Source organism: Rhagoletis pomonella, unplaced genomic scaffold (genome assembly GCF_013731165.1).
Source record: "Rhagoletis pomonella isolate Grant_MI unplaced genomic scaffold, Rhpom_1.0 Rhpom_scaffold_00002, whole genome shotgun sequence".
NCBI classification, from domain to species: domain Eukaryota; kingdom Metazoa; phylum Arthropoda; class Insecta; order Diptera; family Tephritidae; genus Rhagoletis; species Rhagoletis pomonella.
The window spans coordinates 32,874,719-32,888,110 of record NW_023458556.1 but is presented as its reverse complement, the minus strand read 5'-3'; the positions used below and the strand labels follow the sequence as shown (position 1 = coordinate 32,888,110).

The 13,392-nt window shown below is 36.8% G+C and overlaps 2 protein-coding genes across 2 annotated transcripts; both read right to left on the bottom strand.

Moving 5' to 3' along the window:
- Positions 1-398: 398 nt before the first annotated feature.
- On the bottom strand, positions 399-2,167 carry LOC118753041 (RNA polymerase II degradation factor 1). Its single transcript, XM_036487894.1, has 3 exons — positions 2,093-2,167; positions 1,192-1,994; positions 399-999 (listed from the first exon to the last, which is right to left on the bottom strand). The coding sequence occupies exons 1-3, from the start codon at positions 2,165-2,167 to the stop codon at positions 399-401; spliced, it is 1,479 nt and encodes a 492-aa protein (XP_036343787.1).
- Positions 2,168-9,163: 6,996 nt separating this feature from the next.
- Positions 9,164-11,456, bottom strand: LOC118753033. The gene is made up of 3 exons (XM_036487883.1): positions 11,352-11,456; positions 10,957-11,251; positions 9,164-10,884 (listed from the first exon to the last, which is right to left on the bottom strand). The coding sequence occupies exons 1-3, from the start codon at positions 11,454-11,456 to the stop codon at positions 9,164-9,166; spliced, it is 2,121 nt and encodes a 706-aa protein (XP_036343776.1).
- Between the last annotated feature and the right edge of the window lie 1,936 nt (positions 11,457-13,392).

Here is a 13,392-nt window from a genome sequence, read left to right as displayed (position 1 = left end):
TGAATTTACATGCGGTCAAATTCTCTTATCTATATTTTTTTCAGAGAGATTGAATTGGACTCGTCACTATACCCCCAGCAATGACGCTCGCTATCTACCAATGGCTAATGAAAAACTTCTTCTTGCAATTAAAGCTTTTTTTAAGTCTTGCTTAGTCAGTTGCCTTGCTAACAACTTCACAATCAACCAATTGTAAGACTCGCAACCAAGAACTTTTTATTTAAAGATTTCTTGTGTCGGACCATGTTTCGAAACCGATGCCCACTTGCCAATTAATTACTGAAAGCTAACATTTTTCATGTGTTGATTGGCTCTTTGCTTCTTTTAATTTTTATTTTTGATTCAGTCTTAAAAGCTTAAAATGAATAATAAATACTAAGTTGGTATTGATTGCGTCATCACAAGCCTTCCTGGTACAGATCTTCACGGGTGACGCGGCTATTTTCCGAACTGGTGGCCTGCTTGGGTGGAGTTTTTGGTGCGCTAGCTTCTTCGTGCGCTGCTGGTGATTTTTCTATTCCGACCGAGCGCTTAGAAATCATGTAATAATATTTGCCATTACTGTTGGACTCTAGTTCATTGGGCTTATGATGAATGTTGACCGTAGTGGGTGTGGTGGGATATATGCCATTATTGTGGTAAGAAGATGAACCGCCATAGTAATAATTCGAGGAAATGTATGGCTTTGAGTATTGTTGGTATTCATGCTGCTCTGGCTGATCGTATAGTGATGTTTCTTGGTATTGTGTTTGTTGCATTTGCACTGGATATTGTGACTGTTGGTGGGGCTGGTAGAAATTTGTGTGCTGTAGGTGTTGTTGTGATTGGAGTTTATTTTGAGCCTGCTGTAGGTGTTGTTGAAGGTAGTGTTGCTGTTGTTCATATGTCATTTGTGGGTATGAATATTGAGTGTACAGTACATTGTCAACTCTGTTGTCAGTATGTGCTGGCTCCTCTGCTGGGTGCGGTAATGTGGCTTGTGTTTGCAAGTGTGTGTGTCTTTCTGTTTGTTTGTGTGTATTTGTTTGTGTTTGTGGGTGTGTGTGTGTTTCTGGTTGTGAGTGTGTGTGTGTTTCTGTTTGTGAGTGTTCGTGTGTTTCTCTTTGTGAGTGTTCGTGTGTTTCTGTTGATGAGTGTGTATTTGTTTGTTTGTTGTCTGTGTAATCGTCTGGGTCCGCTAAGGCAGTAGGCTCACTATGATAGATTACCGGCGGTATCTTCACCACCACAGCCGTATCGCTCGTTTCCAGTTCAATTAATTTTTTTGATTCAGGCAAATTTACGACGATAGGTGTCTCCTCAATCGGCTCATTCGTCGTTGCCATGTTTTCTAATAAGGTACTATTTTTTGTTTGTGTTGTTGTATTAGCTTTCGGCTCGTATTTTAAGTTAATATGTTGAAATTTCGCATACTTTTTCAAGTCCACTTTGTACGGAGCTTCGGTGTAGCTTTGGTCCTCATTAATAATATATGCTTCTGAAGTGGATTCTACCTGACCCCCCGTCTCCCCAGTTGTGGTAGCGTTCTTAGGCGTTGCAACAACTTCTTCCGGGATCTGAGTCTTTGGTACAGGTCTCGATTTTCGCCGCATCTTTCCTGACTTCTTACTTTCGCCTTTCGTCTTGCTTTTACTTTTTTTCTCAACTTTTATGTCATTGGTGGTGGGTAAACTCACTTCGTTTTCTAGCACTAGATCGTTTGTGGGTTCCTCTTGCACTTTGTAAGCGGATCCATTTTCGCTCATATTAAAGACACCATTACATTGCTCTTCACCGTCCATCTGCAAGTGTATGGCATTCTTGAAGTCATCTCCTAGGTGTTCCAACCAAAAGCTCTCATCCACTTCGCCCAAGGTATAGTAACGCGTTGTCTGGGCGGTATCACCTTGGAAGAATTCGCCTTGTTGCTGCGCCACATCAACAAAGTTATACTTATCATCGCTGCTTTTGTATGATGTAGAGGGTTTCTCCGTGCTTACACTCAAAGCCGTGGTCTAAATTGAATAATTTTACAACAGGTAAGTTGTGTTTTGTTTTTTTTTTTTGTTTTCAATCACACCTTAATATAAATATTTCATATTTTCAGTTGCACACTTACATGTCGCACCAGCAGAAACGCCAAAACTATGCTGAACCGCCACGCCCGTTCCCACCGCATAGCAGTCATATTTGCTTTCTCTTTTGCCGGAGCAGAAAAATGCAACAACAATGATTTTCGCTCAGTACAATCTCATATTCCCGACTGATCCAAATCGCTACCAGGTATTGTCTTAAATATCTGAATGGATTGCATCTCAAATATAGCAATTGCGTTTAGTTTTCTCCACGATTATGTATTTCTCGTTTTTAGCTTTCTTTCTTCAATTATTTTATTTTACCTCAGCAGACGTGCTCATGGTGCGTTTTATGTTGCAGTGCTATTATTTCAGTCACAATTATTATTGTTTTAAAATTGTTGAACTGTTCTGGCTTGTAAATCTAGTATTTTTACTCTTCCGTAAATTTCAGACACAAAGGCCTTGAGTGGCAATGTACATAAAATTGTGTTGTGGCTAAGCTTAGTGCAATAGTTGAAAAAAATTCAACGCAGAATTTTATTTATTTAAAAAAGTGTTAATTATACGGGTCGATAGAATGCGAGAGCTTCCGCATAAAGGCATTATTTTACGAACATTTTATATTATTTTCATTACTCAGTCGACCAGATTTAGACTTTTTCGGCAACAGAATCACCATTAAATAAAGAGTACAATTTGATGAAAATGTTCGCTGGTAAATGTTATGGCTCAGCACGTCTCAGTTGTATTTCATTTCCATACAATAGTTAGGGAGTATTTGTAATGCAAGCAAAAACCCTCGAATAGCTAGCGTATTCATGGCTCAGAAAAAGCAGTTTGTTATGAAAAATTGAAGACATTCTACCCTGCACTCCAAGCCGTCAGGCCCACCTTTTTTTTAATTGTACAATTTCTTATTTTTTGTTTTGAATTTGTACTTATTTATTTCTTTTCTAAATAGAGGCATACTGAATGATTTGTCCTTAGACAAACATTAAAAAAAAAAAATTAAATTCTATGAAAAAGGTTTCACAGATTTTCCAATTTAGAGCCAAATAATTTGAAAAAAAAAATAAAAATTAAAAGAGCTGATCTACTGGTACCACCTGTTCAATGTGCCTTGCACCCCTATTGCGAATGTCGACTGGCAGTAGATAAACGACTATTAAGCGATTATCGATTAGCGATGCTATTGCGAGTGTCGCTTAGTTGCTCAATTAGCGACTGTGAATACTTTTTAATCGCTCATTCTTCTATTGCTGTTTTTTAGTCGTTGGAGTTTGCGTTTATAAAATTTACATAAGAAAGTGGTACTATAATGGATAAAAAGTAAGTCAATTGAACTGGAAGTCGTAAAAAATTGTGAAATATACATATGCATGTATGTGTCTGAATTACAGATCAAAAATTATAAGCAACAAAAGGCAACTTGCGCGGTTGTTCGTACTGATGCAGGAGAGTGAAGACATAGGCAAAGGAATTTCCGGAAAGAGTAGGGTAGGAAGCTCCGCTTCTATTGGAAAAGATACATCTACAATATTTCTTGTGCATATAACTCCGGCTACGCCATCCACAGTGTTTTTGCGCAGAACCAACATCAAAAGTTTATACAAAAAAACTGCATAATTTATTAATTGACTAGTGCTCGGAAATTTGAAATCTTTATTTTAAATTAAAGTTGAATTCTTTCAATACACTTGTTATGTTTTTATGTTAAAATTTTTAAACTCGGGGTCACGCGTTTGGACACAAAAACCCAACATCATTCTACAAAAAACTTAACCGTACCGTATTTCTTAAACTTCCATAAAGTTTATTAATGAGGAAAACAGCTTTTCCTGCAAATCATGTAAAGCCTAAAAACTGTGAAGCATCGGGAACGCAACTTCTATTCATAAAACTCACACGTGTACATACACCTTCCAAGTCCAAGGGATCCGACGAATCTCGCAATTCCCTCCTTGCTTTAGCTAACTCTACTAATCTATTAGCTTCCGCATCATCTTCCTCATCACTAAACCATATTTCAACTGTGTCCATTTTTTAAATTTTATAATAAAAGCAATTATTTTAAAAATGATGTAAATAAAACACTGAAGAAACAAATGTAAACAAACAAACAGCTGTTTACAATTCTGTCAACCATTCACAATAGTACAAATTTTTATCGATCAAGTTACACAATAGCAAAATAAAAGATGATCGACTCGATCGACAAATTTCTATTCTACTGCCAGTCGACACTCGCAATAGGGGCCTTGGTTTAATCTTGTAATGTTGATAAAATGGAATTCACTACTCCCGAAAATCAAAATACTTATCTGAATTTAATTCTTAGTCACCGAAAATCGTTTTTTACTCAAATCCAACTGCAGATTCAACGGTACATAAAAAAAAGAAAAACATCCTAGCACAAGTTTACTGATTTAAATAAATTTTCGCTGACATTTTAGTAAATTTTTAAAAGAATTACAAATATTACAAATTCTTGGGACAAATCATTCAGTATGATTTATTTTGGAACGAATTTCCGTCATCTCTTATCAAGTTGTGCCATCTTCAGTGTCATTTTTCGTTCGAAATAAATAAATAAAAATTAAAAAAAAAATTAAGAAATTATACAATTAAAAAAAAAAAGAAATGTGGACCATGGAGTGTCCCCGATGGCTTGGAATGTCTTAAATTTTCCATAACAAACTGCTTTTTCAGAGACATTAATGCGCTAGCTATTCGAGGTTTTTTGCTTGCATCACAAATACTCCCTAGCTATTATATGGAAATGTCTATTTATCTTTCGTTTATGTCAAGAAAGTAATTTTTCACGCTCAAGTTTATTTTTACAAACTTGTGCTATGTGGATGGTATAATTAAATAATCAGCCTCATTGCGTAAGTCGTAAATTAGGCTGAATTGTACGACTCGACAACATTAGCATTGTCTACTGTCGTGCTGAAATAAGTAAACAACGAAAATTGTCGAAAACTATGCAGTGCTGCCAAGTTCTTCCGTTTTAATACACTAGTCGAGTGGAAATTTTAGGCAATGACGCTAAATTTTCGATACGATTCGACTCTCGAAAAACGACTTGCATTCGGCACGACTCCCGCAATGAGGCTGAATAGCAAAGAAAGTAATTTATTCAGGTACAGGTTTGTTTTTTTTTACCTTCCTTTTATTAGCTTGGGATGTAAATATGTAATAAAGATGCAGCGATATCCATTCTCAAGTTGCATACCTGATGACAGCACGAATGGGAATCGCTTTGAATTTTCCATTCTTAAAGTAACCTTATGACAGTACGCATGGAAATTATACTAGCGAGTTTAGTTTTTTAAACTATAATTTTACTTAGAAACGTAGTTATTTCACTCGCTATGGAAAAAGAAGTTTCCTACTTAGCAGTTTCCAATTTTGTTGTTTAAAGTTGCTTTTTAATGAGGACAAACTAAAAAAAAATATTTATATATGTAGATATTGTGAATGTGCACTTGGGTATCAATTTTTTTCTAACTTAATTTTTATACCCGAGCGCACTTGTGCACAAGGGTATTATAACTTTGTTCACATAACGGTTGTTTGTAACAGGCAAAACGAATCGAGATAGATATAGACAAATGTATACATAAATGATCAGAATGAAAAGAGAAATCGATTAAGCGGTGACTGTCTGTCCGTCCGTCCGTCCGTCCGTCCGTCCGTCTGTGCACACGATAACTCGAGTAAAAATTGAGATATCTTAACGAAACTTGGTACGTGCACTTCTTTCTGGCGTAGGACGGATGGTATTGAAAATGGGCAAAATCGGACAATAACCACGCCCACATCCCATATAACAATAATTTAGAGAAATACGAAATCTTCGATAAATCAGTAATTATTGAAGCTAATTTATTCAAAATTGATGTTTGCAACAACTCTTTACCAAGAAATACGTTTAGGATAAAATTTTGAAAAATGGGCGTGACACCGCCCACTTATGATCACATATATGTATCTCGGTAACCGTTCTACCGATTTGTACCAAACTCGGTGTGGTTATTGTGCTTGCCACATAGAAGCAAAACGTTGAAAATTATTGAAATCGAACTCAAATTACGGCCGCTTTTCATATAACAGTAAATTTCAGAAATGCTTGAAACTTCAATATTTCGAAATTTAAGGACGCTAATTTACTCAAAATTTGTACACCCCGGTTTACCATGTAGCGGTAGCTTTCGGAAAGGTAAAAAAACATATATTTAATACTTGCGCCGGGTATTTAATGTTCGGCTCCGCCCGAACTTAGACTTTCTTACTTGTTTATTTAAAAATTACAATAATAAGCACATCGACGGCTGAGTGGAAAATCGACCTACATATATCAGCAGCCGGTTAAAAAACGCCCTATCTCAGAAAAGTTTGAAGTAACGCCCTATTTCAGAATTTGATTGGAAAACGCCCTAAAAATATGTTGAGATATGACGTTTTTGAACCGAATTCTGAAATAGGGCGTTTTTCAATCATCATGTATTATCGAAGGCCAGTCCATCAGGCTCTCTATGGTCGGCTGAGTGGAAGATCGACCTATATCGGCAGCCGGTTTTTCAAGAACGCCCTATTTCAGAATTCCGTTGAAGATCACCCTGACTCAACAAATGGTTAATGAACGCCCTATCTAATTCTAAATTCAACATATCGGCAACTGAGATAGGACGTTCTTTAACCTTCTTCTTTCCGCTTTTTAAGAGGTGGCAACTCTCTTTTGACATTTTTTTCGAAACAAAGCTTCACCTTTTTCAACTGACATCCATATTTTATACTTTGACTTTTAAACAAGTGGCAATCCACTGCAAGATATTTTGATATTAAAGCTTTCTCAAACCTTATTCGTTTGCAAACAATATTCTTATGCTTCTTTTAACTTGATCAAATGAGAACTTGACTTTTTAAATAGGTGGCAATCCTCTCAAAAAATTTTTCGTATTTTTTCTTAATCTCGTTCTTTTCTCATCCATATTGTACAATTTGGATGAGCTTCTAACTTAAAGTAAAATTTAACTTTTTAAGCAAGTGGCATCCCCCTTAAAAACATGTCATATGGGTGTGTCCATAAAAATGTAAACCGAAAATGCAAGTAAATGAGTTCAAACGGCTTTTTATAAGTGACTTCCATTTTCGTATGATTTATTTAACTCTAGCATCGTACGAATGTCACGTCCAACATCATGGAAACACCTATATGTTAATCCAATCTATAAGCTATCTGTATGCGAAATTTCATATAAAGAAAGACAAACAAACTCACATTCATGTATAATATTAGTAGGATTTTATTAAAGCTCTCAATAAAATTCCTAAACTGGTGGCAACCCTGTTTAAAAATATTTTCGAAATAGATGCAGCTTTCCTAAACCCTCTCTCATTGATGCCCACATTTAATTTTTTTTTATATAACTTGTTAATTAAATTGATTTTGAATATATAAAAAGTTAGCAGTTCCCTTTAAAAACATTTTTGAAACAAAACTCTGCTAAGCCTCTCTCGTTTGATACCCATATTCAGATATTTCATTTAACTTGTTATTCAAATTGATTTTAATTTTTTCAGCAGGTGGCAACCATTTTATAGAATATTTTTGAAAGAAATCGTTTTTCCTTTGACACCCACATTGTTATGATACTTTATCTAACTGCTTTATTAATTGATTTCAACCTCTTAAACAGGTGGCAATCCCCATGAAAAATATTTTCGAAAAAAAATCGTTTTGGAACCGCTCTTGTTTAGCATCCACAATGCTGTAATATTTTATTTAATTTCCAAATTAATTGTTTTAACTTTTGAAAAAGGTGGCAACTCTTCCAAAAAATGTCCTGTAATGGTAATGTTAATCCAGATTATAACCTGTCTGCACGCAACATTTCGTCGAAATACGTCAAGCCGTTTTGGCGTGAAAGAGCAACAAACATACTCACTCACACACAAACTTTCACATTTATATATACAGTGGTCGAAATAATTATAGCCGCACCACATTTTGACAAGTTTTAACATGTTATTTTTATTGTTATTTAACTCTGGTTATTTTTTTTTATAAAAATATAGTTCGTTCTTTAACAAAACCCGTGTAAATTCAAGTTTCAAACTTTGTGCAGCAATTAAAAAAATCAACAAACCTTCGTAAAAATGTCTAACTTTTTTAATTAGATTTCCTAGAAAGATTCTGAGTATGCAGTTTTGTAGCATTCTAGTTTTGTAGAATTCTGGTAGAATAAAGTACAAGTTTCAAATGGCTAAAAATTACGGTTGAACACACACAATTTATTTTTATATGGAAGAAGACCGAAACCTTCTGAAAAAAAATCTAAAAAATCAACCGTAATTTTTAGCCATTTGAAACGTGTACTTCGTTCTACGAGAATTCAATGGGCTACAAAACCGCATAGATACTCAGAATCTCTGCAGGAAAACTAATTAAAAAAGTTAAAAATTTTTACGAAAGTTTTTTTGATTTTTATTTAAATATTGCACATAGTTTGAAACTTGGATTTACAAGGGTTTTGTTAAAGAATGAACTATATTTTTTAGAAAAAAATAACAAAAAATTAAATAACAACAAAAATAGTATGGTAAAACTTGTCAAAATATAGTGCGGCTATAATTATTTTGGCCACTGTATTATATTTATTTGTGCCTTCCAATAACGCCCTCGATATAAGCTTAGAAGAAAACTTACGAACATCTCACATTTGTGTATAGAAAAATTCATTTATTTAAAAAAAAAGTGTGGATTTAAATCCCCTCTTTTAAAAAGAAGACACTGCAAGTAGGCATTCGCTCGTGCTAATCGCCTTCGATCAATAATAGCCACCTGGTTCACAGCTACGAAAAAGAAAATAAAAAAATAAATAAATTCCAATAATGAAATTTTTAATATTAATTCGTCTTAACAATAATATTGCAGCTGGAAATTTATTATTTACTATCTAGTTGCAGCTCAAATTACATTTAAGTATTTACAGTTATTACTACTAATTAGGGAAGCAGGCAGGTCGCTGAAAGCGCGTTGTGGTATCTACTAAAAATTTGTTAAACCAAATTTTAAAATCATAATTGCTTTTGTTGGGGGTTTAGTAGTAGAGCGGCGGCTGGAGGTTGTGCAGCTGCGGTGGTAAACCATATTTGTGTTCATCTTCTTTGCCAAACCATAAACTCAACCGACCATCGATAAGTTTTTTAAGAAATGCTACTGTTTCCAGCTCTTGCCACGGTTCGGGATCCACTAACGCGCCACCAAAGTGCGATGAGGCATCTATGAAAGCTGGATGTCGATAAACAATGTCGGCGATTATCTTATCTATTTGTTCGTTGGTAATATGTTGCACTGGATAGTTTTGGGCTGCTGCATTTGGCGGCGTATCTTGCGGGTAACTGCTGGAGTAGGCCGGTGTTGGTGATTCTAAATCGCCATCATATCGCAATGGAATCGCGTGATGATCTAGCGGATCTGGCACCGACAATGCGGAGGTCACATCACGCATGTAATCATTCCATTCTAAGTACTTACGACCCATGCGATCGTCAAAATAGGGCGACGTTGGCGCATTTTCTGTTGTTGGCTGCGCTGCTGAATATGCAGATTTCTGCGAGTATGTCGGTTGTTGTGGTTTGTAATTTGGGTTAGTGGAAAACGGTGGCGCTGGCGGCAAATTTGCGCGGTAAGCTCTTTTCGTCAACAATGCGGGCAAGCACTTGCTACAGCTGGGGTTTGCTGATTCAGCCGATGACGCTGACCCACCGGAATAATAGTTTGCCGCTTGGCGTTTTGTGTGTGAAGAACCGATGTCATTTTGTGTGGCAGAGTCTTTGTGTGTTTCTTTGTCTGAGTTTTCTTCGTTAATGGTCATCTTCTCAGTTTGTGTGAATTGGTTATTATCAGTTCCTTTATCTGCATTGGCGTCTTCATCAGCAGTCCTATCCGTATTCATGTCGAAGATTTCGTCATTGCTGCTATTGGTGTCGGTGTATGTTATGGTGGCGGCCGTGTTTTCGTTGACTTCTTTGCTGCTTACAGTGAATTCGGTTGAGCTAGGGTCGCTGCTGCTGCCGGGGTTGTCGGTTTTACTATTTGTTGACTTGGGCGGGTTGATGGGGCGCTTCGATCCACAGCCGAAATAACATTGACCTCTCTTAAAATTGGGCTGCAATGTTTCGGGCATGAATTGTATGATTTCAGGCAAAGTCAGATCCATCTGATCACGTTCCTTTTCTAGCAGTTCGTACTCACCCTTGATGTCGCGCTTCACTAGCCGTGAGCGTTGACGTTTGTAGTGCGTCCTCTTGGCCTTTCGCTTCGTTTTCTTCGCGGTTTGTTGTTGGTCTAGCTGCTTATTGGAGAGGCCATCAAAGTCAAATAGGCGGCGCGGTGTATCGGACAGATTTTTGTGGTATAACTTTACAAAGCGACCTGGGCGTTCCCTGGTCATCTTGCGTGGTCGGAAGAGCGTGCGTTGTAAATCGCGTTTACGACGTATATTAACAGCGCCAACCTCCGCACCGCCACTGCCGTCTTTGACGTAACCATTATCCTCATCACCACCACTACCAGTTTCCAAGTTCATAGCCATTGGCGTCATGTCACTTAGAGAAGAACCCCTTAAAATTGCATTTGACGAGTATGGAGTTGAAGCCGCGCGACCACGATTGCATTTACAGTTCGGTCGCCGGCACTTGCATGGAGGTTGGGATGGCATATTGTCGAATACATACCTATAGAGCGGTTTGGTGATGCCGCATTGTCCACAACGGCAGGTGGACGGGGCAGATGGTGCGGTATCACTATCTTCGCAATCTTTAAGAAATTAATTGTTATTATAATTTATCATTCGTACGCCTGCAAACACTCGTTTAAATCGAAACTCACCGCCCTTTTTGACTGCCACACGATCGACTTTGGCGAACAGATTTAATGTGGACGGTTTGGCAGGCTTCGGTGTACGGGGCTCTTCGACTGTGAAATCGAAACTGTATGTCACTTTCGCTTTTGCTGGACGCGAAATTGGTACGTCCACCTTATAACCGTACTCGCTAGGCGTATACGGACATTTCTTTGATTTCGGCACACTTGGCACATTTACGGTATAGTCCAACTTCGACGGGCAATCACAGCCTTCACCGGTATAGATGACTTCGATCGGTACACAATGGGCCAAAGCAATCTATATGTAAAACACATTGTTGGTATATTTATTTTTGAAGGGATTCACAAAAAAAACAAACAGTCCATTAATGCTTTGTTGACGGTAGTAGCCAGCTTACCAAACCCAAGCAAAAAAATAATGCTATCCACGCCAGTTTTGCATGCAAACCCATTTTCGATATGTTATTTTCACGTACTAACTGCTTGTCATCCGGTAAATTCATCTTTATATAAATCACAACTAGTAGCTAATTTTTGCTGGTAGTGTCTTAAATCTTGAATCAGAGCAATGTGTTGTGAGCTTGAATTCGTCGTGTTTGTGGCTTCTAGCATGTAAGTTGTTTTCAATATTTTTCTTCCAATTTCACTCGACCTTTCCCACTTGCTCGAATTGGCAAGACAAGTTTTTGCAAATCGCACGTTGTGTAGTGCGGAAAAATAATTAAAAAAATGTGCGCTGTATCTTCATCTGAACTCTTCTGGCACGCGTTTGGGTTCAACGACGGGAAGCGTTGCTCATATAAACATGCATTGTTGTTGGTGGATGAGGGTGTTTTGACGCAACATATTTAGAAATTTCGAAGTAACTATGTATGCGCATATGTATGTATAAATAGATACTGTTCTCTTCGCACCTCGATCAGTAAGAAGATACCCGTGTACAAATGCTTCGAAGCATCTTTCCATTTGCAATTTAACACTACGGCGGGAAATAAAATTTTCGGGTTTTCTATATACAGGTTTTATAGGAAAAGCATTCTCTAAAGCAAAACTCTTGTAAGTGAGACCAGTGTAGTGTGTGTGTAGTTCAACGTTTCTCTTTGACAGAAGCTGCGGTATCAGACCGAAATTTTTCTTATGTTATCGCTAGAAAACTGGGGAAATCACACTTCTCTTAGCCCGAAATTAAAGTGCTTGAGATTTCATAGACCAGATATTTTTATTCAGGTTGTACGAAAAATAATATTCCAAACTTTTGGGTTCTGCTTTAGGTACGGTGATCATATTTATGGCAACCGAATACGTGACAAAACTTATTGTTCTATGTACAGTGAAACCCGCTTAAGTACCTTCCGCTTAAGTAACCAACATTTTTGGTCGCCGTGAATATTGTAATGTAATCTGAAGAAAAGCCCTCTTTTAAGTACCTCCCCGCTTATTTACCCAACCCGTGTAAGTACCTACATTTTTCGTACCCCATTTACCATTTTACTTAAAATTTTCCCCTTTTAAGTGCTACCGCAACACGTTCGGCGAAAAATTCTAAAAATTCAACGGTAATTTTTAGCCACTTGAAACTTGCACATTATTACACTAAAATTGAATGAGCTATATAAACACTTCTGAGAAAAAAGTTTGAAATCTTGATGAAATTTTAAAATTTCAAAAAGCTGCCATTTTTCGTGAGGTACTTAAGCGGGTTTTACTGTAATACTGTTTCATGAAAATTACTTCTTAATTGTATGTGATGTATTCTGGAATTTGTTGAAAAGTTTTTCTTTTCATATTAATCAATAGAATACTCTCGGTAAGAAGACCACCGTTGCCGAGTAGGTAGAGCTGTAAACTGCCTCTCGGAAGGTTACGGGATCGAGGACAGGTCGGCGTGGACTTTTTTCAATTTCTAGTTTTAACATTTAGGTAGACACTGTTGTAAAAACCATAAGATTTCTTTTTGGTTTTATTAAAAAGATTTGCCCTCTGGAAGCAAGAGGAATATCTTCTTAACAAAAAACCGTAGAGATATCTTATTAGTTTTCTTCCATTTTATTGGGTGCTTTTCTCTCTAGGCAATATGATTTAAACTGATTCATAGGCATTTCATTCTCATGACGAATAACAGGACTGTCCACTTATAATACAGGACGCATATGCGGCAATATTGCTAATTGATAATCTTTAAGGAATATTTTTACAACCGCCCTTACTTAAGCACATAATTTTTAGTGCGTATAAAAGTAATAATTTTTGCAATGTTCTCACTACCCAATAAGCATTTAGGTTTGATTTGAACTTGCGGTAAAGTTGAGGGTTAACGTACTTCTTAAATCTCGCAACTTTTTTTCTCAGTAGTTAGTACCTGAAATGGAGAATTATAGCATTCCTAACAATGTTTTTTTTGTATGGCAATAATTATGATCCTCAACTTGATCGCAAATA